The sequence below is a fragment of the Equus quagga genome, chromosome 1 (assembly GCF_021613505.1).
Source record: "Equus quagga isolate Etosha38 chromosome 1, UCLA_HA_Equagga_1.0, whole genome shotgun sequence".
Taxonomy (NCBI): domain Eukaryota; kingdom Metazoa; phylum Chordata; class Mammalia; order Perissodactyla; family Equidae; genus Equus; species Equus quagga.
In genome coordinates this window covers 133,482,797-133,510,171 of record NC_060267.1, presented here as the reverse complement: position 1 = coordinate 133,510,171, position 27,375 = coordinate 133,482,797, and the positions used below count along the sequence as shown (strand labels likewise).

The 27,375-nt window shown below is 52.9% G+C and overlaps 1 protein-coding gene across 6 annotated transcripts in view; it reads left to right on the top strand.

Moving 5' to 3' along the window:
• PRKCD (protein kinase C delta) overlaps positions 1-26,645 on the top strand; it is a 43,987-nt gene extending 17,342 nt beyond the window's left edge. For 2 of the 6 annotated variants that reach the window (XM_046667806.1, XM_046667787.1), the window contains exons 4-20: positions 667-866; positions 2,195-2,255; positions 2,427-2,589; positions 2,690-2,721; positions 3,861-3,946; positions 4,212-4,341; positions 5,078-5,178; positions 5,821-6,001; positions 6,141-6,238; positions 6,393-6,566; positions 6,854-6,945; positions 7,523-7,585; positions 8,615-8,753; positions 8,932-9,120; positions 9,713-9,841; positions 11,304-11,458; positions 25,798-26,645. In XM_046667806.1, coding sequence (XP_046523762.1) covers positions 667-866; positions 2,195-2,255; positions 2,427-2,589; positions 2,690-2,721; positions 3,861-3,946; positions 4,212-4,341; positions 5,078-5,178; positions 5,821-6,001; positions 6,141-6,238; positions 6,393-6,566; positions 6,854-6,945; positions 7,523-7,585; positions 8,615-8,753; positions 8,932-9,120; positions 9,713-9,841; positions 11,304-11,458; positions 25,798-25,906 — 2,102 coding nt within the window. In that variant the 3' untranslated portion in view covers positions 25,907-26,645. Of the gene's footprint in view, positions 1-666; positions 867-2,194; positions 2,256-2,349; positions 2,590-2,689; positions 2,722-3,860; positions 3,947-4,211; positions 4,342-5,077; positions 5,179-5,820; positions 6,002-6,140; positions 6,239-6,392; positions 6,567-6,853; positions 6,946-7,522; positions 7,586-8,614; positions 8,754-8,931; positions 9,121-9,712; positions 9,842-11,303; positions 11,810-25,797 lie in introns of those variants that run through there. The other 4 variants (XM_046667811.1, XM_046667792.1, XM_046667801.1 and 1 more) reach the window with 4 other exon arrangements.
• Positions 26,646-27,375: the final 730 nt, after the last annotated feature.

The window sequence follows — 27,375 nt, the reverse complement described above, 5'->3', positions numbered from 1 at the left end:
AAAGAGGCAAACATCTTATGCCATTCCTTCTTGCTTCTGCCCTCACCTGGTGAACCCTTGGCTCACCCCCTTAGGTCTCAGCTGAGCTGTCCCTTCCTCTAGGAAGCCTTCCCTGACCCTTTGGCTGGGGAAGGCCACCTGACCATGGGCAGGTCTAGAACCACCGGCCTTGCCCTCTCACAGCCGTGATTTAATGTTCACTTGAGGGATGAACTGGTTCATGTCTCCACCCGGGACTGGGGCTCTAGGAGGACAGGCACCAAGTGTACTTTTCTCTCTGCTGTGTTCCTCGCCTCCAGTCCCTTGGGGGCGTCGGGGAGCTCAGCGTGTGTTCACTGAGTGCATGCGTAAGGGAAGGTGACATCTAAGTGGGTCTGAAGGAAGAGGGTCACAGGAAGAGGGAACAGCAGGAGCAAAGGCCTGGAGGTGGGACCTAGCAGGACGCTCTACAGGAGCTGCCGGCAGTTCTCTGTTGTGAGTGAGACGAGGCTGGGGAGGTAAGCAGAGCACAGTCGTGAAGGCCAATGAGTGGAGACTTGGTCCAAGGACACTGGGAAGCTGCGGCGGGCCCTTGGGGAGAGAGAGCAGGCACATTCTCTCAGGGCTAGAGGCTCTGGGAGGGACAGAGGGGCCCTAGCCTGCCGTGCCTGCCTGGCCCCATTGCAGACCGTGGGAAGACGCTGGTGCAGAAGAAGCCCACCATGTACCCTGAGTGGAAGTCGACGTTCGATGCCCACATCTACGAGGGCCGCGTCATCCAGATTGTGCTGATGCGGGCCGCCGAGGAGCCGGTGTCCGAGGTGACCGTGGGCGTGTCAGTGCTGGCCGAGCGCTGCAAGAAGAACAATGGCAAGGCCGAGTTCTGGGTGAGGGGCATGTGGGCTGCGGTTGTGCGTACGTGTATGTGTGGGTGCGGTGAGCATGGCTGTGGGGCGCGGGGCCCTGCTCTGCCCACCGGCACAGCTCTGCAGCCCACGCAGCCTGGGTTCAAGTCCTAGCTCTGCAGTTTATCAAATCCCCAGCCTCTCTGAGCCTCTGTTTCCAAATCAGTAAAAGGAGAAGCTACTAAAAGACCCTGCCTCGGGGCCAGTTGTTCAGATGAAATGAGCCCTGGATGTAGAGAGCTTACTGGAACCGGGCTCATGGTAGGTGCTGGGGAGAGCCGTCCTCGATACTGTGCCTGCATTTTTCCCTTTTAATTTTGTAAAGGCAGGGTATTCACATAGTAAAACTTTTCAGACTGTGTGTAAGGGGTGTCCCAGCCCCAACACCCAGCCAGGCCCCCTTCTCAGAGGCACCCGTTGTTCCCAGTTCTGTTTGGAATCTTCGCAGACATTCTAGGCCCAGGCAGGCAGTGGGGACAACAGTTATGATCCTCAACAGTGAGGAGGGGGGAGAAGGGGAAAGCTGATGGCCTGCCACTCACCTGCCGAAACCAGGACTCTGCACACGTATGTGGCTGTGTGTCCCTCGAGGCTGCAAGATGCCAGCGCTGGCATCTTCTGTCCCCCGGGGTAACATGTGGGCTCCTGCAGCCACGATGTCCTCACTGGAAAAGACCCTGTGACCATGGGGGACTCTGGTCAGCCTCCACTGATGGGTGGAGGGGCTGGGCCAAGAGAGCAGTTGACCCAGGGCTGTACCGCCCCTCGGCCAGTTAGGCAGAGACATGTGCTGTGCTCTCTGTCCACTACCTCAAGGGACAATGTCAGTCACTAGGCCTGGGGCCTGGAGGAGGTGAGAGTCCTGCCCTCAGAACCAGCCAGTCTATGTTGGACTGGACATGCAGAGCTCCCCACACAGACAGACAGAACCAGCATGGGTATATCAGTGTGCGTGTGTCTGTGTCTCTGCATGTGCAGGGGCACAGGGTGCCTCCGTTCTAAGATCCTTGTTAGGGGGGCAGCGGGGGTGGGGGTGGGGAGTTTCCCTTCCCACTCTGTTCCCAGGCCGGGTGGCCAGGCTGGGTGTGGGCTGGATCCTTTCACTTCCCCAAATGTAATAATACCCCTGGGTGGGGGGTGAGGGGTAGGGGCGGGGCTCAGGGGTGGGGCCCTGCCCACACTGGGCAGACGGGTGTCCGGCTAGGCTGCCAGGGCTCCCTTGGCCTTGGGGGACCAACCATGGGGGCGGGTTCTGAGTCTGGCTTGGCCCAGGCCCGCCCTCATTGACCCCCTCATCCTCACCCCTGCAGCTGGACCTGCAACCCCAGGCCAAAGTATTGATGTCTGTGCAGTATTTCCTGGAAGACATAGGTAAGACGCTTCCTGCCTGGGCTGGGGATGGAGGTTCAGAGGCCAGAGCCAGGACAGAGGTTTAGGAAGCAGCCCTCATTGGTGATCTGTCCAGGGTCACCCTGGGAGGCACTGCAGGAGTGTTGCCCCTCCCAGGGGCTGGGGCTGATTCCACCACTCCATGGCCCCCAGATTGCAAGCAGTCTGTTAGGGCTGAAGACGAGGCCAAGTTCCCAACAATGAACCGCCGTGGAGCCATCAAACAGGCCAAAATCCACTACATCAAGAACCATGAGTTTATCGCCACCTTCTTTAGGCAGCCCACCTTCTGTTCTGTGTGCAAAGACTTTGTCTGGTGAGGGCTGGCTGTGCCCACTGTGTGGGGGCGGGGGGCAGGGAGGGCCCCCCACCCAGTGCTGCCCTGCACTCACTCTGCCTGGGGATTTGCCTTTCAGGGGTCTCAACAAGCAAGGCTACAAATGCAGGCGTAAGTGTCCCCCACAGCCCAGTTTGTACGCACATGTGTGCACACGAGGCCTGCCAGTGCCTCGCGTGTTCACAGCAAGGCCTGTGTCCCTGTGTGGGACCGTGTATCTAGATGAGGGGTCTGTGTGCTTGAGTGTGTGCACATGAGATTTTCCACATCCGAGTGCATGTGTGTATGATGGTTCCGTCCTGAGAGCCGGAGCCGGCTTGCTCTGGCTCATGGAAAGCTAGTTGTGCATCTCCCTTCCCAACTCTGCATTCGGTGATATCACATTGATAGCCTGAAGTGGGCCCCAATGGAGTCTTTACACAAATCAGCCACTGCTACACATCAGGGCTCTTTTCCCCTAGAGAGGCTACTGGACCTTTATCAGCACACCCCCTGCTGCGTGTGTGCTTGTTAGATACGTGTGTCATCTGGGCACACACATGTGAGCATGCCTTTCTCCACGATGGTGCGTGCGTGAGGCAGTGTGGGCTGGTGCTTATGAGCGCATGCTCTGGAGCCAGACTGCCTGGGTTTGAATCCCAGCTCTACCACTTCCTAGTTGTAGGGCCTTAGGCAGTTACTTAACTTCTCTGTGCCTCAGTTTCCTCATCTATAAAATAGGGACAATAGAGTCATTGTGAAGATCGAATGGGATAAGCTATGTAAAGCTATACTTTGAGTGTGACTGGCACGTGGTAGCATTCTGTGTAAGAAGCCTTGTCATTCTTACCCGTGCTGTGTATGTATGTCCAGGAGTCTGTTGGGGTGCATCTGTCGGTGTGCACGAATGTGAGAGGGAACTTAGGAGCTGTTTGGGGTCCTGGGGCAGAGAAGAGGGTGAGGGGGGCTCCCCTGCCTCCACTCCTCTCACTGCACTACCCCTTGCCCCTCACTTTTGCCCCCCTGCCTGCCCACCAGGACTCCTGGAACCTTCCCTAATCAGTCTGTCCTCCCTGCCCATCCTTCTCAGGCCCCTCCTGCGAGGGCTGGCAGGAGGAGAGAAAAATCAAGCTCTGAGCCCGAGGCCTCTGGGGTGAGGGTGTGGGCGGTCAGGGAGAACGGTGGCTTTGTGTAGAGGGCTGGACTGGACCAGCAGGCGCCAGCTCAGACTCTGCCCCTCCTGGTGGCTCCTGGGCCTGTGCCTCCTCAAGAATGCAATGCTGCCATCCACAAGAAATGCATCGACAAGATCATCGGTCGGTGCACTGGCACCGCGGCCAACAGCCGGGACACCATAGTGAGGCTGGGCCCAGGGGAGGGCTCTGGGCTTCTGGGGGGCTTGGCTAGGTGGGAGGGATTTGGGTTCTCCTTACCCCTTTCCTGTGGGGCTCACCCTTCCTCCCCATTTTTCTTGGTCCTTCCTTGGACCTCTGGATTTCCCAGTCCCCAGTGGATGTCTCTTGGGCGTCCTGCCTTGCATGGGGTTGGGGGAGAGCTAGGGGATGAGGCAGGAGCTGAGCTGCCATGTGATCCTCGACCTTTGACCTCCCCCACTCCCACAGTTCCAGAAAGAACGTTTCAACATTGACATGCCGCACCGGTTCAAGGTTTACAACTACATGAGCCCCACCTTCTGTGACCATTGTGGCAGCCTGCTCTGGGGGCTGGTGAAGCAGGGATTAAAGTGTGAAGGTGCGTGCCCCCCAGCTCTGGGAGCTGGGCAAGGGGTGGGAGGGTGCTCCGAGCTGGTGCCTACTTACCTGGACCTCGTAAACGCCAGCTGACTAATGCTGCCTTTGCCCCCTCTCTTGGGGATTTCACATGGATGAGGCCTCGGTGAGCCCTCCCCACCGTCCTGACTGGTTCTACCATTTATCTGCTGTGTGACCACCGGACAGGTGGCCCTACCCCTCTGAGCTCAGTGTCCTCAAGTGTAAAATGAGGGTAAGAGTAGAGTAGGACCTAGAGAGATACTGAGGGGCCTGAGGGCAGAAGGTGCTCAGCCAAGGCCTGCTGCACACTAGCAGTCGCTCAGCAAAGGGTCCTCACCGACCCCTCCCCTGTCCCAGGCTTCACTGGTTAATGAGAAACAAGAGGCCCCTGGAGGAAAAGTGACTTGTCTCCGTTGTCCCAGACATTCTTTGAAGGGTTCAGAATTAGGTCCTATATCTTCTGCTAAAATTTTTCTTCTTTAAATAAAAAATAAGGAAAGATTTGAAGTACTCATGATGGCTTTGGATACACTTTTTCTAAAGACAGGAAACCCAGCAGACCCCACCAAAGCCCTCCTTTCTCCTGCTCTCTCCTCCACCCCTCTCTGCCCTTGGCTGGGCCGGGGGCGAGGGGGACAATTCTCCTGGAGCCTGCTGGCTGCCTGCCTGGCCCGGCCTGGACAGGGACCCTGATGGCCTGCTTCTCTCTCCCGCAGACTGTGGCATGAACGTGCACCATAAGTGCCAGAAGAAGGTGGCCAACCTCTGTGGCATCAACCAGAAGCTCTTGGCTGAGGCACTGAACCAAGTCAGCCAGGTGGGCAGGTGCCCTGGAAACTCTGGGCAGCGGGTGGCAGGGTCAGGGGACAGTCGGAGCTCACACCTAGTCCTGGGAAACTACAATGGGGGCTTTTATATCCAAGACTCCACTCCTGGAAGATGCGGTTCACGAACTAGGCAGCAGAGGGTGGCGGACTCGCTCTCCTGGGATATTAGTTACTGAAGCATTTCTGTATTGAGGGTGAACCTAGGGGACAAGATCGGAGCACTTTGAACTCAGAGCCTTTGTGTGTGTGTTTTGTGTGTGTGTTGGGTGTGGGTGAGGCTCGAGGGATGCCACAAAACTTTAAGGTAAAATTCTAGAATCAATCACCAATGAAAATAACACAGAAATCTGTTGATTAAGTGGTTAGGAAGGTGGTGTCCGATTTATAAAACTCTTGTTAGCAATCAGTGCCTTCCAGACCACTGAGGTATCCCTGTGCCCTGGGAGTGTGTGTGTGTGTGTGCGCACATGCATACGTGGGCACACCGCCTGGGGCTCTCAGGCTCTGCCCTTGCTGTTCGCCATTGGTATTGCGGATGGAGTTATGGATGGTTGGGGTCCCCCCTTTGGGCTGGAAGTCCTGAACATGGTATAACTGACCGTCTGGCCCCCTAACCTCCACCTCCCTTTCAGAGACCCACCCGGAAGTCGGAGTCTGGGCCTCCGGAGCATTTCGGGATCTACCAGAATTTTGAGAAGAAGCCAGGAGTCTCTGGAGATGATGCCCCAGGTGAAGCTAAGGCCCATTTCTCCCAGGAAAGCCCTATCTCCCCACAGGGGCTCAGGATGGAGCCTAGCCTCCCTCCTCTGTCAAGTGAGACATGAAAGGAGGTACCACCCATGGGGAGGGAGCCCCTTCCTCTCTGAGGCCCCTTACCCCAGCCCACCCCTGGGCCCCAAGGAGGGCACTCGGCAGACAGAGGCCTGAGACTGAAGTGCTGTCTCTTGGGCAGACCACAGTACCTACGGCAAGATCTGGGAGGGCAGCAACAGATGCAACATTGAGAACTTCACCTTCCACAAGGTCCTGGGCAAAGGCAGCTTCGGGAAGGTGAGAGGCCACACGGCTCTGGGGAAGCCCTGGGGACCCGGGCCCGGGAGCCCAGGGGCACCTCCTTCCCCCTCTACCTGCTTCCTCCTGGTTGGGTCCTGCCCTGGTCTTTGGCCCGGCCCTTTCCTGCTCAGCAGTCCCGCCCACCCATCAGGTGCTGCTTGCAGAGCTGAAGGGCAAAAAGGAGTTCTTCGCCATCAAGGCCCTCAAGAAGGATGTGGTTCTGATTGATGATGACGTGGAGTGTACCATGGTGGAGAAGCGGGTGTTGGCGCTCGCCTGGGAGAATCCCTTTCTCACCCACCTCTTATGTACATTCCAGACCAAGGTGCCCGGCCCTCCCTCTGTCATTGCCCCTGTGGCCACAGCCTCCCTTAGCCCCCCAGGCCAGGCCACGTCTCTCACTCAGGCAAGGCCTGGTCTTCCTCCTCTGACCACTTAAGGCAGGGCTGTGTCCCCGTCCTCAGACTTCCCAGGGCAGGGCCATCCTCCTCTCCTCATGTCCCCAGGGCACAGTGGTCCCCTGCTTCCTCTTGGGGCTTGCCCCCAGCGGCCCTCAATGAAGGAGCCTCTCGCTGGTTCCTGTGCCTCTGTTTACCACCCTCCCCACCCTAGGACCACCTGTTCTTCGTGATGGAGTTCCTCAACGGGGGAGACCTGATGTACCACATCCAGGATAAAGGCCGCTTTGAACTCTACCGTGCCACGTACGCAAGGGCCCTGTGGGGGAAAGAGCCCACTGCCAGTCTGCCTGCCATCCCTTCGACCCTGTCCCCAAAGAAGCCAGCCTGGGCTAGAGCTGGGGTTGGAGAGATCTGGGGTAGCCGAGGCCGTCCCCACTGTGTGGGAAGCCATGGGCAACTGGTGAGCTCTGGCTGGGAGCATAGCACAAACATGCCGAGTCCTGTCCCCTCCTTGGGCCTCGGCCAGGACAGCCTCATAGATGATGATCCTACACAACACAGGACTCTGGTGTGTGGCCCTCAAACTATCACGCACCGCTCAAACTCTGTGTGTGTCTGTGTACACACATGTATGTCTATATAAATACATACACTCTTATGACAGAGGATTAGCTTATTTGGAGCTTTCCTTCATAATTTTCTTGTCTACATTGTCTGCCAGCCCTCACTTGCCTGAAACAAGATGTGCTTGATCAGCCCGAAGTTGTCCATGGAGTTATTTTCAGCATTTCCTGCCCTGGGGGTGGGGATGAGGGCCTGGGGAGAACCAGGGTCTGGTCTCGGAAATCCCAGAACACTTTGTCTTGCTCTCTCTCTTCAGGTTTTATGCAGCTGAGATAATCTGTGGACTACAGTTTCTACACAACAAGGGGATCATTTACAGGTGTGGGCTTGGGGCATTGGGGTTTTTAGGATGAGAAACTCTATCCCGTTATACCCCCTAAAATGCTCTGAGTGGGACCTGCTCAGCCCAGCTACAGCCCTATCCCCACTTGGAGTCAGTCCTTAGTTGGGTATCTGCATAAACTCCTACTCCATTGCTAGAATTCCTTGTGGCCCCTCAGCCTAGCCTGGCACAGCTCCAGGGACTGGGAACTCACTGCCCATACTCGGCACCATTGGCCGGAGTGCAGCCCTGACTGGGACAGTGTCTCCTTTCCTTGGATCCATCAGTCTCACTCTGAAGTCCCATCTGAGCAGTCTAAGCTTCCACCAATAGGGACTGGTTCCGTAAATTCTCAAGAAATGGCATTCCCATCCTACAGTGGATTACTATGCACCCATCAAAAAGGCTGAGGCTGTGCTCTGTGTGCTGATGTGGGATGATGCCAAGATGTGTTGTCAAGTGAAAAAGCAATCCGTGCAACAGTGTGTATTGAATTAATATTGGTTCAGGTTTTAAAACCTGGGGGTGAGATGTATATTGTAATGTGCTTGTCCGTGCCCAGACTCGTCTAGGGAGGGCCTAGGTGAAGGTTAGTGGAAGATGGACTGTGTGCTGTTTGCTCCTTTTTAGTACTTGTCACCATGTGCCATGTACTATCTACTCCAACAACTAACTGCATAAAGATAGCCATGGTCCCTGCCCTTGTGGAGTCAGACAAACCTAAGCCCAGGGCCACTTCCACTGCTGACCAGCTAGGTAACCCTGGGCAAGTGACATCACCTCTCTGAGCCTCGCTTTTTGCTTCGGGAAATGGGATGATGTGTCCAGCATGTAGCACACAGTAGGTGGCTTGCAAGAAGCACCTGCTTTGGCATCTTTTCCCTTCTGCTTTCTGTTCTCTTCTTCATTCTCTGGTCCCCTTGGGGAGAGTCCTAGGCTTACAGGGCTGAAAATGGGGACATGGAAGCTGGTGGGGAGGAGGGCACTTGGCCCCTGCCCACTTCCTTTCCTATCTCCTCCCCTCAGGGACCTCAAGCTGGACAATGTGATGCTGGACCAGGATGGCCACATCAAGATTGCCGACTTTGGGATGTGCAAGGAGAACATATTCGGGGAGAAACAGGCCAGCACCTTCTGCGGCACCCCTGACTATATCGCCCCCGAGGTGAGTGGGCACCCTCCCGGCCACAAGCGCAGACAGACACCTTGTCTCAACAGAGTGGGGCTGGGAGGCCTTCCCAAGGACAGCAGTGTCCAAGCCAAAGGCAGGAGGGGGAGGAGGTCCAGGCAGGGCTCATGCTCAGGAGACCCTCTCAGCTCCTGCTCTTCTTCTCTTACTCCAGATCCTGCAGGGCCTGAAGTACTCGTTCTCCGTGGACTGGTGGTCCTTTGGAGTCCTTCTCTATGAAATGCTCATTGGTCAGTCCCCCTTCCACGGTGACGATGAGGATGAACTCTTCGAGTCCATCCGTATGGACACACCACATTATCCCCGCTGGATCACCAAGGAGTCCAAGGACATTCTGGAGAAGGTGGGAGACCCTGGGCTAGGCTGGCTGGGGCAGGGGCCAGCAGACATGGGGTCATGGGAATGCTGGGAGCCGCCTGTCTCTGAAGGGCAGCCTCCTGATGCTCTATCCTAACGCATTGAGGGGGATCGCTCTCTCATCACATTCCCTGGAACTCCTATTTGAGGGCCTTGAATTGACTCAGCCTGGTAGGTGATGACAAGCTGAGGGTCAGGAGACAGGCAGATCTGAGACGAAACTCTGAATCTGTCTCCTTATCTGCACAATGGCGATTATGAGAGAGCCTGCCTCACAGAGTTTTTAGGAAGAGAACATAAATGTGTGATGCTCAGGTCTGTGCCAGGCAGAGAACAGGCACTCACTGAACAGCCTCTGCTTTTGCTTGAGAGTCTTGGCACTCCCAGGCCACACCTGTTGTCCCTGGGAGACCTGGGAGCACAGCAGGCCAGAGAGGCTCCCCTCCACCCCAGAGGCCCCAGGCCACACCGCTGGGCTGGGCTGGGCCTGCCTGAGCCCCCCGGACTGCTTGGGGTTTGCTGAGGCTCTGGTCCCCCACAGCCCTCTGGTGCTAACTGGGGCCCCTGCTGGGTTGCAGCTGCTTGAAAGGGATCCAACCAAGAGGCTGGGAGTGACAGGGAACATCAAAGCCCACTCCTTCTTCAAGACCATCAACTGGACTCTGCTGGAGAAACGTGCGGTGGAGCCGCCCTTCAAGCCCAAAGTGGTATGTGATCCCACTCAGGTGGGGGCCACCCACTCAATGTTGCCCCCTGCTGCCTTCTGGGGTAGGCATCTCCTCCTTTGCCCTGCCTCTCTCTCACATCATTTGTGTGCTTTCTCCTTCTCCTCTCTTCAGCAAACCTGCTTCCCTGACCTCCCCGGCACATTCATTCACAACCTCTACTCTTGTATTCTCATCATCTCTCTCCTTACTTAGTCATTCAACAAACATTGGGAACTGTGGCACCAGCCATCCTTTAACATACATTCTTTAACACTCGTTGTATGCAGGGGACTATGCTTTGGGAATCAGAGTTAAGGCCTCCCTCTCCCCTTCCCTCCCTCCAATCCGTTTTCCAGTAAATATTAGGAATGCTGAGTGCCTGCTGGGTGTAGAGCGCTGTGCTGGGCTGCAACATGGGAGGCCCGGTCCCAGAGCTGGAGGGGCCCTGGCTCCACAGAAAGATAAGAACCTTGCACACTGATGATCATTTTTGATATAAGACAACCATATGAGAGATGTCACAAGGCCACACATGATCAGTGGTTGTTGGGAGGGTCTGTCAGCAGGAACCCAGGATGCAGAGAATGGGGTGGGTCCGAGAAGTGGGACGTGGGAGGGCTGGGGACACTGAGCCAGGCAGAGGGCAGCTGGGAGTCAGCACCCAGAGACATGTCAGGAAATGGGCCCAAGGCTGCTCTCCTCTGCTAGTTTTCAAAAGAAGCCAGATACTTGGATTTTTATGTGAAATTGCCCAATTTAAAAATAATTGGCTTAAATTCCATTAAAATCCAGTGCTAGTCAAAATGATCGTACCTGCCAGCTCAGTTTGGCCTAAAGACCACCAGCTTCAGCACTCTCTCTATTACTATTTCACTATATCCTCAGAAGCAGAGAGTTGGCAAACTTTTCCTGTGAACAGCCTGATAGTAGATATTTTAGGCTTTGCCGGCTGGATGGTCTCAAAGCAGCCATAGACAATATGTTGATGAGTGGGTGTGGTATGTCAATAAAACTTTATTTGTGGACACTGAAATTGGAATTTCATTTAATTTTCACATGTTGTGAAATATTATTCTCTGTTTGACTTTTTTCCTAAACACTTAAAAATGTAAAAGCCATTCTTAGCTTGTGGGTCCTACAAAAATGGGTGGCGGGTAGGGTTTGGCCCATGGACTGTAGTTTGCCAGAACTCTGCTCAGGACGATACCTACCTTTCCTCAGCAGGCCCAGGGTCCTCTGCTGCCTTCCCTCATTCCCTTGGGGAAACAGCATCTGCCTTCCAGCCGGAGCTCCACTCAGGCTGTTGGGAGAGACACTCTCTTCTGTTCTTAATAAGGACAGCTCGGCCTGGCCCAGCCCAACGGGGATTCTGAGGTGTTGGGAAGCGGTCCCTGGAAACTTGGGGACCTTCGGAAGGCTGCCCCTTGGGTCCCACTCATGTTCTCCTGCCCTCTGCCTGCAGAAGTCCCCTGGAGACTACAGCAACTTCGACCAGGAGTTCCTGAACGAGAAGCCACGCCTCTCCTACAGCGACAAGAACCTCATTGACTCCATGGACCAAGCAGCCTTTGCTGGCTTCTCCTTCGTGAACCCCAAATTTGAGAGGCTCCTGGAAAAGTGAGGTTCCCAGACATGCCGCCCAACCCATCCCAGCCAGGGAGCCTGGGTCAGCCAGCATGGTCTGCCCACCCAGCCCAGACAGAGCAGGCTGGGGCCGCCCCTTCCTCGGCACCTGTCAGCCGCCCACCATAAGCAACAGTGTGATTGTTGTGATTTCTGCTGCTGCCCTCTTATCGTCCCCAGGAGGGTCCTTGGCTCCTGCCTGGCTGGGCTCTTATGGTACTTCCTCTGTGAACTGTGTGTGAATTTGCCTTTCCTCTGCCCTCAGAGGGAAATTGTAAATCCTGTGTTTCGTTACTTGAATGTAGTTATCTATTGAAAAAAATATATTATATATATATATATATATATATATGCACATATATATATATAATAGGCTGTATATATTGCTCAGTAGAGAAAAAAACATATGGGGACTAGTGATGTGTTGATCTTTTAAAAAATATATATATATATATATATATATATATATATATGACCAAAAGAAAAAAGGAGCACAAGCTGTTTAAACAACCAGGTTCTTTTATTTGTGTGTCTAAATAAACACCGAATGGTACGGACCTGGCTGTTGGGACATGTTTGTCCCTGGAAGCTGGTGGCCCCTGCTCGCACTTCTGGCAGCTCTGTCCTGGGAGCTAATGAAGCTGTTAGCTGCAGATGCAGACTCTGGGGCTTTCATGCAAATGTGTTTGTATTTATGGGTTTCCTCTGGCTCTAGGGCCCTGGGCCTAAAGCAGACTTTGCTGGGTGGCTGAGGGAGCGCCGGAAGTCTCTGTGGGGTGATGGAGGAGGCGGGACCAGCTGCACATTGTCTCAGGAGAGTGAGGGGCCAGTCTAGAAGCACAGAGAGGTGGAAGGCCTGGCTGAAGGCATGAGCAAAGGCCTGGAGGCTGCCCAGACTCAGGGGAGATGAGAGGAGAGGAAGGAAGTACAGCTCAGGCTTCAGGAAGATCTGGATTCAAATTGCAGAGTAGCTGAAAGACGTGAGCGTCTCACTTAACCATTTGAAGCCTTGGTTGCCTTCTCTGTAGGATGGGGACAAGGCAAGGTGATACGAGATGTAACTCCACATCTCATCACTATTCATTCCTGTCCTTGCCACAGAGGAGTCTGTGTCTGAATTCTAGAACCTATTTCACAGGGAGCCCTTGCCTACCTCTGGGGCAGAGGAGGGGAACAGGGTAGGAGAAAAGGGTGAGAATGCTGAGTGGCTGGTGGAGGTGGAGAGCCATGCTCCAGTGTGCCCGTTGAGAGTCAGGAGACTGGCTGCAAGAGCTGAAGGTGGCCGGTGTCCCCCTGAGCGCGAGTGGCTCTCCCTCCCACGCCTGCAACATCTCCCACTCTCTGCCTCCCATTTCTTCCTCCCGGCCCCTCTCCTGCTGCTCCTGTCACCTCTCTGGGGCACAGCCTCGGGCAGGGCTCACCTACCAGCCTGTCTGGTCCAGCCCCAGCCCTTTGTCCCTGGAGGTGGGTGAGGCGCCCCCAGTGCCTGATTGGCTGGCCCTGGCAGCCAAGCAGCAGACTTCCAGTAAGTTCATTTTTCTGGGCTGAGGTACAAGTTTCCACAGCTGGAGAGGTGCCAGATGTGGTAGGGCTGGTGCTGGCCAGGGGAAGGGGCTGCGGGGATGGGGGGCTGAACTCTCCCCAGAGACACCAAGTGCCCTCCTCCCCTGTCCGCATTCCGTCCTCTCAGGAAATTTTTGTTGAACCCCTGCTCTGCTTACAGGAGTGAAAATCCCAGCAATGGGGCTTTGTCCCCTTGGGCTCACTGTCAGGCGGGAGAGACAGACAACATAGCAGAGCTGTGCTGGGGGACACTGGGGCTATGGGAGGGGCCCCCCTGTCCCTTACCTCTGCTGCTATACACACAGGCCCAAGAACTCCCCAGGGCTGTCCAGAATGGGCTTAGAACACAAATATGGTTGGTGTTTGCATTCAGAACCTCTCAGCATCCTCCTGCAGCTCCAAGGCCGAGCCTTGCTCACAGAGCTTCAGTTTCCTGAGTGCAATGGGGGAGTAAGTAATTTATCAGCCAGAGGCAGTGGAGGGTAGTGGAAAGAACATGTGCCCAGAAACAGGAGCCTGGAGTTTGAGTTCCACTATACTAGGCACACAGGGTGTAACCACCACAAGTTTCTTCCTCTTTCTTCCTTGAGCCTCAGTTCCCTCACCTGTAAAATGGGACCATTAATCCCTGCTGCCTTGTGGAGCTCCCAGCTCTGGGGAGCCCCTTAAGGACTGATGCTGCGTACCCCATGGTGCTGGGCAAAGCCTGGGGGATGGGGAGGTAGCTGCTGGGGACACTGCCAAACTGCCTGGGAGGCTGTGCAGCTCCAGGCCTGTTCCAAGAGTTGGTGAGGTGCCAGGCGGCCTCAGGAAATGCCTCTTGTGACTGGGCCCAGAGGCACACTTTCACTGGGGTCTGGGGTCCAGAAGCAGGCAGGCTGCCCCTACCCCCCACCTGCGCAAGTAGGTGTACAAAGAGAACAGTGAGCTTGGCCCCCACTACAAGGGCTAGCTGGAGCAATGCGTCCTACCTGAAGTGTGCCAGACCTCACAGTGCTGGACAGAGTGACACAGATGCAGGAGAGCCTAGGGGCAGGAGCGTGGGCTCTGCTGTCAGATGGTCCTGGGTTCAAATCCAGCATGTCCCTAGTTGTGTGACCTCAGTGAGTGACAACCTCCCATAGCTTCAATTTCCTTTACTGTAAAATGGGAATAACCACGCTGCTGCTTGTGCACCAGGATGATGTCTATAAGCACATCCCATGGGCTCAGGACACAGCAGATGCTTAGTAAACAGCAGCCACTGTGTCCCCATCCCTCGACAGGATGAAACATGTTGGGACAGCAGGCCCACCAGCAACACATTGGAACCCCCGGGTCTGACTGGACAGCAGGAGGGCAACTTGGCAGTTTCAGTTAAAACTTCAAATGTACCCACCCCCTGCCCCAGCAATCCCCCTTCTCAGGCAGAGCTACCCAGAGGAACCTCACCCACAGGCCCCAGGAGGCTGGCCCCGGAAGCCCACCTGGAATGTTTCCCTGGGGAAATGTTGTGTGGATTAATTGGGAAAAACTGGAAGCGAGCAGAAGGCCCAGCAGCTGGGGAGCTGGTTAAATACTTTCCTGATGTGGAAAGTGGTACAGGGCCAAGAAATCAAAAAGAGCAAGGTAAAGAACCAAAGGTTCAGAGTGATTCCACCCTGTGGTTCCATGGGCCAGCTTATGAGGGCACCCAAAGGCCTGGGGGCATAGGGCAGGGCTACAGAGATGAAGGGTGAATGAGTGGACTGCCCAGACCGCAGGTCCCTTTAAGGCAGTGGCTCTCAAATTCAGCGTGTAGTTCACTAAGACGTGTCCACTCTGCCAAGTCCTAGCCAGCAGGTCTCGGCCCTGACTGTACAGTGGAACCCGATGCCCAGGCAGCCCCCGGTCTAATAAGATGGTGGTCCCTGAGGAGGCCAGGGCATCAGTGTTGGTAAAGCTCCTGGCTGGGTCCAATGTGCACCAGGATTGAGAGCCAGTTGGGTGAGATCGGGGAATCTGCATTTTGCCCAGTCATCCTGGTGAAGCAGGGAAATGCTGTTCTGAGCAGGCCACACCCTGGAAGGGAAAGTCACCAGCTAGCATGGCCCCGCCCGTGTGTGGGGGAGGTCTCAACCTCTGGCCCCTGGGACCCCTGCCGGAGCACCTTGACAAAGATCGGTGATCCCAAGAGGCACGCGGGAGGGAGGCCGCAGCCGGGCCTGGCTATAGCTCCCTGTGGTGGTCGGCCGGCTCGCGGGCGCTGTGACGAGGCGCCCAGACCCTGGGAGGATCCGCTTTGTGCCAGGTATAGTGCTGGGTTCTTGACCTACCATGTGTCATTTGTCTCTGGGGAATATTCCAGCAAGGAGGTGCTGGAGAACCGTTTTGCAGAGACTCAGAGATGGGCAGGTTACACATCTGGACAGCTCCCCCGGCATTAAGAGGGTCTCTGGGCTGCCCCAAATCTCAACCCCATTCCCCGGCATCCATCACAACATTTCCCCAGTTACATTTCCCCAATTTATTCCTCATTAAGGTGTGAATAACGGCTATGACCTGGGAGGACCCTGTTTTCCAGAGGTTTTAATAGCAGGAAACAGGGGGGGTGTGGCGTTTATTTGCCTGGGTGGGAGGGACCCGTGGGCTCCAGGACTTCCCACTGCTGCCTGTGGCCTCATTCTAGCAGGCTGGAGGCTTGCTCCTCTGCCTCCTCCCTGGCCCCCTCCAAGCTGCATGAGACTTCTGGCTCCCTCCTCACCCTTCCTGTGCCCAGAGGGTGACCTCAGACTGCCGTGTGTGAGCCTAGAGGCTGCAGAGCTGGCTTTGGTTCCTCTGAGTCCTGACCACCCTCCAAGGCACCTTCTTATCCCCTTGGGGCTGGGGAGGGAGAGATGTACAAAACTGAAAACATGGAACCTGGTACCAGAGAAGAGGAAGGAGGGCAAAGAAGGGCCCCAAACAGTGGGAGCCGGGCCTGCCTGAGTCAGCTCCGCTGAGGTCAGGCTGGACCCATGAGGTTTGGGGTACAGGGGCGCTCCCTGGGTCTCTCACGTGACTGAACTCAGCCCTCACCAGCTGTGGTGTCAGTGATTGAAGTCTTTGGGACTTTAACACTAGTCCCCAAATCAGGCTGCTTAAGTGGCCTTAAGAAGACCCCCAATTTTTCTCTTTCCCTGCTGTGAAGTACATACTCTGAAGGCCCTGACATTTGCTGCTCAGCCCACATGAAGCACCGTCCAAAGCCAAAAGCCTTTTGGGAAGGTTGTTGTCTATGCTGTCTTTTTCTTCTTCCTAGAGTGGAGTTTAGCTTTCTATTGATTTCTGTTGCTTTCTGTGAAGGGAGACTAACAGCTGTCAGTGGGGCAGCAGTGTTGGGCTCTGTTCCTGAATTCACACATTCCTTCATGGAACAGGTGCCTGCCCAGTGCCAGAAGCTCAATGGGCATCACTTGGAGCTGTCACTCAATAATAGGCAGGATCTAGCATTCGCTGTGTGTGGCTCAAGAGCTCGTGACAGTGACACTCTGGGTCCAGCACTGTGCTTGATGCTTTCACTGAGTTGTTGCCTGCAATAAATCCTCACAACAGCCCTGTGAGGAAATGACTGTTAGACTCCCCATTTTACAAATCAGCAAACTGAGGCTCTGAGAGGAATTTGCCCAATGGCTCTGGGTGGGGGCTCCATTGTGACTTTTCCTGCAGAGATGAATAGTCTCTCACAGTCTCCTGGGCTTGCTCAGGAGCTGTCAGGGAGAGAGCTCATGGGTCCCTTGTCCTGGTCCTCAGAGGTCCCAGGAAGAAGGGAGGTGAGCCTGGGTGGCAGGCAGGGACAGAGGAGGGCAGCGAGGACGGGGCACAGGCAGGCTGACTTTGAGCTGGAAGGACCTTTGGAGAACATGGTTCTCCAGTGGGGATCTCCATGGATTCACATGGAACTGAGGCTGGAGAAGGGAAAGAGCTGGGCGGGGGTCGCACAGAGGTCCTTAGAGGGCGCAGCCACGTGTCTCCCCAATTTCCTTCCTCCTGTAGGGCAGAAGCCTGGCTCCTTCTCCTCTCTGCCCACTGCAGGCTCACACTGAGCCTGGCACACAGTGGGTGGTCGGTAACTGGTGATAACTGAGCACAGCGAGTGAGTGAATAGGAAGTGTCCGCCGAGTGCTTACACCAGCACAGTCCTGCCCCTGCTCTCTGCTCCCCACCCCCTGCTCTGCTAGGGGAGGAGCAAGGCTCAGGAGGAGGTGGAAGCAGTGGTAGTCCTGCCTTGTGGCATTAGCAGCAGGTGACCAAAGCTCAGGGACCTCAGAAGTTGATGTCCTCCTGCTGGGTGATGGATGCTCACTGCCCCAGCCTAGGGTTGGAACTCAGTTCAAGAGCAAGGCAACTGCAGCCGGCCACAGCCTGTTAGAAACCTGCCATCTATAACATTGGCAAGGCCCCTCTGAGCCACTTCCTGGGTTTTAAATCATGAGTTCAGAAACAACAAAGCCAATTAGACGTACTTTGCATCAATAATAAGTTAAAAATAATGCACTTCATAAGCTGATTGCATTGGATTAAAAATGGATCTTGTTAGCTTAATTGTTCTTGAGTGCCCTGTTTGGAAACAAGGTCTGTTTGAAAAAAACCCAAAAGGTTGTTTTTAAACCCTGGCTCAGGTTTCAAATGCCCCTATTTATTATTAGACCCATATTCATGCCCAGCCTAGTGTGTGCCGGGACGTGGCAGTGCTGATAGCCAAACCTCAAACCGTGGGAGGCAGGCTTGGAGTCAGATGTGGGTCTACACCTGCCTGCCCCACCCCCAGCTGTTACTCGACCTCCTGAGCCTCATTTTCCTCACCTGTAGCTTGTGCATAACAGTACCTGCTTTATAGGGTTGTTATAAGGCCGTGCACAGAACACTCTGTGCAACCTGGCACACAGTAAGTCCTAAGGAAATCTAAGACTTATTCTGAACTCCATGAACATTTACTTGTCTTCATGCAAGTCTGCCTCAGAACAATGCTCTAAGTGTTAACCATGGCTAGGAATCCAGGAATCCTGTAGAAAGGGAACACAATTTTCCTGGGATGGGAGTGGATGAAGAGCCCCGGATTTCAAGTCAAGGAGTAGGTTCCAGACCCGGCAGCAGAGTTCTTCACTCCCTCCCTTGCTGTGGGCTTTAGGCCATCAGCCAGCTCGACAGCAGGAAAATGAGTGGCTCAGGCTGATATGAATGGCAAGTGGGTCTCATGTGGTTTTAAATTATGAAAAAGAGAATTTGAATGTCAAATGCCCCAGTTCTTGACACAAATTAAAATCAAATGACATGAAAGGCAGTAATTACCATTGTAAGGAAATTCTATTGAAAGTTGCGGCAGCAGCAGGAAGAGCCACTGGCTCCTGGAGTGTGGCCCCTTCTCTGACCCCTTTTGTGTGGTCTTAGGGCCCACACTGAAATCCCTCCCTCGACCCTCCTGACCTTGCCCAGCATGTTGCAGAGGCAGAGCTGGAGAACCTCGTGCAGGCCCCCAAATGTATCCCCTGCTGGAAGCATCCAGGGTGTGGATACACGCGCAGGATACCTGGATGTTTCTTGAGCCCCTACTAAGGTCAGAGACCCTGTGCTGCAGGCTTTTCTAGTACACTTGTGGTCACGACCCTGAAATGAAGGCTGGACTGATTAATTCTCTCTGTGAGCATTTAGTGAGCACTGACTACAAGTCGGGGACTCTGGAGGATGGTGGGAAACAGGTGCAAACAAGGACCCTCGTCTCATGGGGGAGGCAGGTCTGTAAGCAGACAATTACGGGACAGAGGATGGTGGGGGTCAGGGTGCCCGCAGGGCTGTGGGTGCACAGAGGAGGTGCTGGCTCCTTCTAGAGGGGTAGCAGGGCCCAGGGAAGCCCTCCTGGAAGAGGAGACATCTAATTTTGAGATCCAAAGAATAAGTAGGTCCCACCACCAGCCTGGCAACACCTTTAAAGTCTGCTAATACTGCATTTTACTGAGACGTGAAGCAGTGAGTCTCTGTTAGCAGGGAAGGGAATGTAAATTGGCCCCCTTCCCTTGGAAGGCAATTTAGCACCCTTTGGGATGCTGACGACTCAGAGTTTTCACTGCTGGAGAAAGCCATAGCTGTGACATTGAGAGCCACACAAGCAAGAACATTCATTGCCACGTTGTTTGCAAATTGTCAAGTTGGAAACAACCCGAATGTCCTCCACTGGCGACTGGATCAAGAAGTGGAGGTGAATTCCTGCAGTGGAATGCAGGTTCACCGGCTTGCACCTTGGGAGAGAGCTGCCTGTTTCAAAACCGATCAAATCTCAAAGCCACGCTAAGGGGGAAGCACAATGCGGAAGGAGATGTGTGTGGCGATGACGCTGCCGAGCAGAGCTGCGCGGCGCTCAGCGAGGCGAACTTCGTGTCAAGTGCGCAGACCTGCAGGGGTGACGAGGCCTGGCCAGCACGCTGGCTACCTCTGGGAAATGAGGGAGTGACCCGGGACCCAGAGGGTACCTGAAAGGTTGGCTTCACCTGTAATGTTTCACCTCTTTAAAAAAAAGCTAACTCAAGTAAAGAAACCCGTCAGAGTTTCATAGAGCTTGGTGGAGCGTCTGCGAACGCTTAATCTCTGAGCTTTGTATGAAACGGTTCATAATTTGTAAGGGTTTTTAAAAGAAGAGGTAGGCGTTCTGTCTCTTGATCTGCCTGCTTGTTACCCAGGTGTCCCTTTATAATGATTTGTCACACTGTCCATTTGTTCTATATGCTTTTCTTTATGGAGGTGACATTTCACAGTTCTGTGGGGTTTTTTGAGGAAGACTGGCCCTGAGCTAACATCCGTGCCCATCTCTTCCTGTATTTTATGTGTGGGACGCCTACCACACAGCATGGTTTGACAAGCCGGGATCCCAACCAGCGAACTCCGGGCTGCCGACGCAGAACTTAACGCTGCGCCACCTGGTGGCCCCCATTTCATAGTTTTTAAAAGTTAAAAAGTAGTAAAGGGAGAAGCTGGGGTCAGGGGAGCTGTCCGGGCGGAGGAGCGGGCGGGAGCACAGGCCGGGGAGCCGCACAGAGCCCGGTGTGTGCAGAGCCCGGGGCAGCCGGGCTGGGGACGCGTGCCCCCCCGGCCGGCAGCCGGCTTCCAGCGCTGGCCCGCTGCGCTGCGCTGCGCTCTCGGCTCCCCGCCTGGTACCCGGGGCCAGGCCTGACTCAGTCCCAGGGGCTGCGTGAGGCTGGTGGAAAGCGAGCTCTTAGGGAGGGCGCCCCCTGGAGGCGAGAGGATAAAGTGGCTTCGATAAAGCTGTTCAGCCACTGCCCGGGGCGCTCCGAGGTGGGCGTGCGGCCTGCAGGTGGGGGCTATGATGAGCCCCGCGTTTGTCGTTGGAGGCGGCGGGGGCGGCTGCGCTAACGCGGGTGGGGGACCTCGTGGCAGCGGCAGGTGACAGCTTGGCTCGGGGAGCGGGCGGAGGCGCAGGGGAGCAGCGCCGCGCGGAACCCCCAGGTTCTTCTGGCGGCTGCTTTCACGAGCCCGGTAGGCTTTTCAGGGGTTTTCGGAAGTTTGGGGGAAACACAGCACTGCAAGGGCGATAGGAAGGTTGCATTTTTCCGGGGGAAGCAAAAAATAAGCTTCAAGAGGAAAAGATTGTTTCTTAAATTCTCCCGTGTTCTTTGGGCATGGGCGGTGGGCAGTCGGAGCCCAGCGCGGCGCGGGAAAGGAGCGGTCCCTGACGTCAGGGGCAGGGCTGAGTGCTTTATCTGACAAGTAATCTTAGTAAGAAAACTCTTAGACATAAGGAAAAGTAGAGACTGATTCTGCCCCCGACAATTAAGAAATAAAATATTAGAAATAAAATTGCTGCGCCTTGTACTTGCTTGTCAACACGCACGGCCCTTGTTTTCTCTGCGTTGTTCCAAAGGGAACCAGTATCTGCTTTTAGCATGTGGAGCGTTTCTCTGCGCTACAGACCAGAGGCATACCTCAACATAATCTAGAGAATTGCTTCATATGTTTTTAAGCTTCGTATAAAGTTATCTGTACTCGAGGATCCTTCTGCCATCCGATTTCCCCCAGGCATGTTTTTGAAATTGACCTTTGCCAAGCCTGGTAGCTCAAGTGCATTTCTTTTCTTTTTCTAAGAGCTTTATTGAGCTATAATTCATATAGCATGCAGTTCACCCATTTAAAGTGTACAATTCAATGGTTTTCAGTATATTCATAGAGTTTTGTGACCATTGCCGCAATTTTAGAACAGTTTCATCACCCCCCCAAACAAACCCCAAACCCTTTAGCCTTCACCCCCAATTCTCCCATACCCCCAGCCCTAGGCAACCACTAATCTACTTTCTGAATATCTAGATTTGCCTATTCAGGATATTTCATGTAAACAGAATCATACACTATGTAGTCTTTTGTGACTGGTTAAGGCATTCCTTTTCATGGTTGTGTGATATTCTATCTTATAAACTTACCATAATTTACCTAAATGATGTGGAATCCTGCTTTCAGCCAAGATGGAGTAAAGAGGACTATATCTACCTCCCTGCCTGAAAAAACTAAGAAACAAGATAAAATCAGTGAAACAACAGTTCTCAGGACAACAGGCAACAAAGGGCAGTGCCCTCTGAGAGATGGGAAACAAGGGAGATGAGCCTTCTGATCACCTCAGCTTTCCTGCCTGGGAAGTCTGGCTGCCAGGCTGAGGTGCAGGGAGGGGGAACCCTGGGGGTGCCCAGTGGACTCCCTGAGTTGAGAACATGAAGCTAAGAGTTCAGGGACACCAAGATGGCCAGAATTCACAATGCAGCCTATTGGAGATGAGAGAGCTGCTGAGAGAGAAAAGCCTGGAGGTCTGCAGAGGCTCCTCCTCGAGTATTCATTGGTGAATGCATGTGAGGGAATGGCCCAAGGTTGGGGAAAGAACTTTCTCAATGGATGAGAGGGAACCATCTTCAGCTCACAGAAGATTGGGAAGAGTGCCTGTTCCAGCAGTCAGACTGGAAAACCTCATGATTCAGGGTCATGGTGTAAAGTGAATATTTATGGGAATACAAAAACTATCCAGCACTCAATCAGGTAAAATTCACAATGTCTGGTATCTAATCAAAATTACCAGGCATGAGGGGCCGGCCCCGTGGCCCAGTGGTTAAGTTTGCTCACTCCACTTCAGTGGCCCAGGGTTTTGCCCGTTTGGATCCTGGGTGTGGACGTGGCACCACTCATCAAGCCATGCTGAGGCAGCGTCCCACATGTCACAACTAGAAGGACCCACAACTAAAAATACACAACTAGGTACCAGGGGACTTTGGGGAAGGAAAAGGAAAATAATAAAATCTTAAAAAAAAAAAAAAATGACCAGGGGCTGGCCCCGTGGCCGAGTGGTTAAGTCTGTGCGCTCTGCTGCAGGCGGCCCAGTGTTTCGTTGGTTCGAATCCTGGGCACGGACATGGCACTGCTCATCAAACCACGCTGAGGCAGCGTCCCACATGCTACAACTAAAAAAGGACCCACAACGAAGAATATACAACTATGTACTGGGGGGCTTTGGGGAGAAAAAGGAAAAAATAAAATCTTTAAAAAAAAAAAAAAATGACCAGGCATGAAAAGAAACAGGAAAAATAGCAATCAATTGAAACTTACCCAGAACCAACACAAATACTAGAATTAGCAAAGACACTAAAACAGTTATTATAACTATATTCCTTGGTTCAGAAGTAGAGGATGAGTAAGTGGAGCACAGAGATTTTTAGGTCAGTGAAACTACTCTGCATGATACTATAATGGTGGATACATGTCCACTATTTGTCCAAATCATACATTTGTCCAAACCCACAGAATGTACAACATCAAGAGTGAACCCTAATGTAACCTATGGGCTTTGGGTGATGATGACATGTCAGTGTAGGCTCATCAATTGTAACAAATGTCCACTCTGATGGGGGATGTTAATAGCGGGGGAGGCTGTGCATGTGTTGGGGCAGGAAGAATATGGGAACTCTAGCTTCCACTCAATTTTGTTGTGAACCTAAAACTGCTCTAAAAAATAAAGCCTATTTAAAAAAAAAAGTTAATCAGAGATATGGAAGATATAAAATATACCCCAATCATACTTCTAGAGATGAAAATTATGATGTCTGACATGAAAAATGGGCTAGATGGGATTAAGAGCAGATTAGACATAGTAAACTTGATGACATAGCAATAGAAAGCACCTAAAATGAAACTGAGAGAAAAAAAGTTTTTTAAAATGAACAGGGCACCAATGAGTTGTGGTACAATTTCAAGCAATCTAATATATTTGTAAGTAGATCTCTGAAGGAGGGGTGGGGGTGTGATGGTACAGAAAAAACATTAGAAGAAATAATGGCAGAAAATTTTCCAGATTTGATGAAAACTCTAAGTCCAGAGATCCAAGAAGCTCAACAAACCCCAAGCATAATAGACACAAGGAAAACTACACCAAAGCACATCATAATTAAATTGGTAAAAACAGTGATAGAGAATCTTAAAAGCAGCCAAAGAAAAAAGTCATGTTACAGAGGAACAAAAAATAAGGATGACAGATTTCTCTTTGGAAACAATGCAAGTGAGGAGACAATGGGACAAATCTTTAAAATACTGAGACACACACAGTCAACCCAGAAGTCTATGGCCAGCAAGTGTGTCAAGAGTTTTCTAGACATCCAAAGCTAAAATAATTCACCTCCAACATTTATAGAAAGTGTTAAAGGAAGGCCTTTAAGCAGAACGAAAATTATTCCAGATGGAAATAGGAGCTACACAAAGGAACAAAGGACACTGGAAATAGTAACTTTATGAGTGACTGGTATAGGAATGAAGCTTCAGTGAACTGTTATCTGGAATTGCAAAGACAGGCAAATTAGTTCCAGAGGTCACGATTTAACATTTTGTTATAAAAATGTCATTACTGCTATAGGGGTGGACACATGCCAGGAAAGTTATTTCTGTGTAGATAATTAAATGCGGGAAATTAGCAGTGCATCTGTGCATGGAATGTTCTCAACCACTATAATAAAGTCTTCTCTGGTTAATGTACTATTTTGCTACTCATTTCTCAATTACCCACTTTGTTGGACGGCCATTCATGCGGCCTCTGGCTATGTGCAGAAGATAAAGATAAACCAGAAAACTACCCAGGTTTTAAGGATTTCACAATCTAGGACAAATCTCCATAACAGAAGGTAATACACGTAATTGCCTGATGAAAAGAAGAAATACAGAGGGGGGAGAATTTAGAAATATCTGGTTGAGAAGGGCTGCATCTTATTTGTCGTTTGTTGGCAATTTCTGGTTAAAATATGCTTCATCCTCTCACCTTCTCTTACTCTACCGTGTTTGAAACTGAAGAGAAAGGGATGGAGAGAGGGAGGGAGGGAGGGAAGGAGAGAGAGACAGACAACTGAGAGGGAATGTGGGAGAGGGAGGGTGAGAACAAGAGGGAGGGTGAGAGAGAGGGTAGGAGGGAGGGCGGGACGAGAGGAGGAAGAGTTTTCACCACTAAAAGGTCTAGATTCTCTCTGGAAGTGGCTGGTAGGAGGGTGATGGCCTTGGGCTTGGGCTTGGGCTTGTGTGCAGCCTTCTGAAGTGGTGGGGACGTGAACAGAGACATTTTGGGTTGGGAGATTTGGGAAACTGTGGAAAGTCTCATTAATTTCATACATCAAGTCCTCTATAAGTTTATATCCTTTTTGTTTTCTCTTGGTTTAGTGAACCCTTTTTTGAGAATTTTAGCCTGTCTTGTCTTTGCTAAGATAAGAAGGTGTTGTTTGGGGCCTGGCACTTGATACGTGTGGAAATCTCCCGTTCTGTTTGTTAGCCAGGTTGGGAAATCACTGGCCTGGCGGACATGAATTAGGGCTGGTTCATCCTTGGATTCCTCTTTGCACTGGGCAATGGAAAGCATTCCATAAAATATTGGTAGGAGAAGGAAAAAAAGTTCCTCTTCCTGCAAAAGTAAAATTGGAAGCATTTTCAGGCATAGTTGGGGCCTACGTTAATGAAGTTAGCATTCAAGGCCTCGTCCTTCCCCCCGGATATGTGCCCTCTAGTCACACCCGATGTTTACTGTTGCCCAAACAGGCTGTGCCCTCCTCCTGAAAGGCCCTCACCATGCCCATGCACACACAGCTCACTCAGTCAAACTGGGTCTACGCCTGAAGGCTTGGCTGAGAGGCCATCTCCTCCCAGAGGTCTTTTCTGATCCCCTCCCCTGCCATTACCACCATGAAACTCTCTCTTCTTCCTCTTTGGTCCCCATTTTCTTCCTATTGCCAAACTGACTTGTGTTTTCCTCAGCCCTAAGTGTTCAGGCACCAACCCAGCCTGGGGAGGGGTAGGAGGCAGAAGGGGAAGTGAGAAAGACCACAGAGGAACTCAGAGAAGCTGGGCCGGGGCTGGGGCCTAGAAAGCAAGGGGGAGATGGTTTGAGGTGAGGCTGGAGGAGGGCAGGAGGTGGCCATTCAGGGCCTCGACCAGAGGCTGGGCTTAGTCCAGTGGGAGTCTTAGGGAAGAGATGTGTTTGAACAGGAGAGTGCTTGTGTTCAGTTGTGTAAGGTTCTCTGGGCTGCTGTGTAGAGAATGAGCTGGGGGGAGGAGAGGAGGTCAACAGGCAGCGGGAGGCCACTGGCTCTCTCCCCCTGTGGGGGAGAGAGATAATGGAGGTCTGGACCAGGATGAGGGCAGGGGACACATTTGGGATCATTTAGGAAGTAAAATCAATGGCACCTGGAGTTACTGAAAGAGGGCCCTGTCCGGTCTCACAGGGGGTCATTGCCTGAAAGCGTCTTCTTTGTCCCCAGCGTGCATCTTGCAATTGCGGTGCTGTGTGACCAGTGGGAAGCACCACTGCAGGCTGCTCCTCTACGTGGGCCACTGCCTCCCCGAAAGTGGGGCAACTGGGGACCCTGAGGATGATGGACAGGCTAGTTGCTGAGGTATGTGTCCCTGAGATCAGCTAAAATTGAATTCCTGGTGGGGTCTAAACTTCAGACCACCTCATCCCCAGCCTGGTGGACCCAGGCTCAAGCTTGTCTCTCAATAACCTCTTGTTAGGGGTAAGGGGCCTCATCCAGCTCTGAGTCGGGCGGTGGTTTTTTCAGTCTTAGGAGCATGGAGGAGTAGAGGTGAAAACTTCCTGAATTTAAGGTGCGGCGTATGGACACAAAGTTTTTGTTCAAACTCTGGTCAGCTGCCACCTCTCCCCATGAAAATATGTGAAAAATATATTTATTCAATGTTCAGATCTGAAGTCATGGAACGGAACATAAAAAAAGGGGCCATGTCCAACTCAGTGTACTAATAAAGTCACCTTTGGTACTTTGACGAAGACTGAGGCAGAAACGGACATATTTGAGGAAGAGCGTTTGCGACACTGGAAACTGTGCTGTTCTTTGGCGGGGGTGAAGTCAGATGAATGGGGGTCCACTCTGGGCTTCCTCCACCCCAGGCCCAGGGGGGTGTTGGGGGGTAGTCAGTGGCCTCTGATGAATTTCTGCTCCCTTTTCTAAGAACCTTCCCCTTTGAATTGGAATATCTTCCTAGATATTTTCCTTTTTCTCTTAAACGTCACATTCAGACATCCAGAACCACGTGCCCTGGGAGAGCAAGGGTGAACCGTGAACTTGGCACATCTGGGGGCTGTTATGCACTGAATTGTGTCATCCCCCGCACCCCCCCCCCCCCCCCGCCTTCATAGGTTGAAGCCCTAACCCCCAAGGTGACTATATTTGGAGATTCGGCCTCTAAGGAGGTAATGGTTAAATAAGGTCATAAGGGTGGGGCCCTGATCCAATAGGATTAGCGTCCTTATGGGAAGAGACATTGGAGAGCTGTCTCTCTAGGCATTCACAAAGAGGCCATGTGAGGGCACAGGGAGAAGGCAGCATCTACAAGCCAGGAAGCAGGACCTCACCAGAAACCAAATCGGTGGACATCTTGACCTTGGACTTCCTAGCCTAGAGAACCATGAGAAAAGCATCTATTGTTTACGGCACCCAGCCTGTGGTATTTTGTTATGGCAGACCCAGCTAAACAAGGTGCTTCCACAACTTTGGGCCCCTCCCCACCACGGACATTGTCCCAGTTCCCAGAGCGGCTGAGAGCAGGGCACCTCCTGTCTCTGACTCAGGCTACAGGGGAGGCAGCAGGACCCCCAACCTCAAGGACAGCCCTGCAAGTTGCCAGTGCTCTCCTGCCTTGCCAGCTGGACCAAAGGGCTCATTCTTCCCAAGGCTGTGCCTGACCTAGAGTGAGTCAGCACCAAACCCAGCACAAATGCAGACCCTGTGTGCCCAACCTGGGCCACTGGCAGCCCACGCCCGGCCTCCATCTAGGACCCAACTTAAAGGAGAAACTTTCCTCCTCTTCCCTTAGGGCCA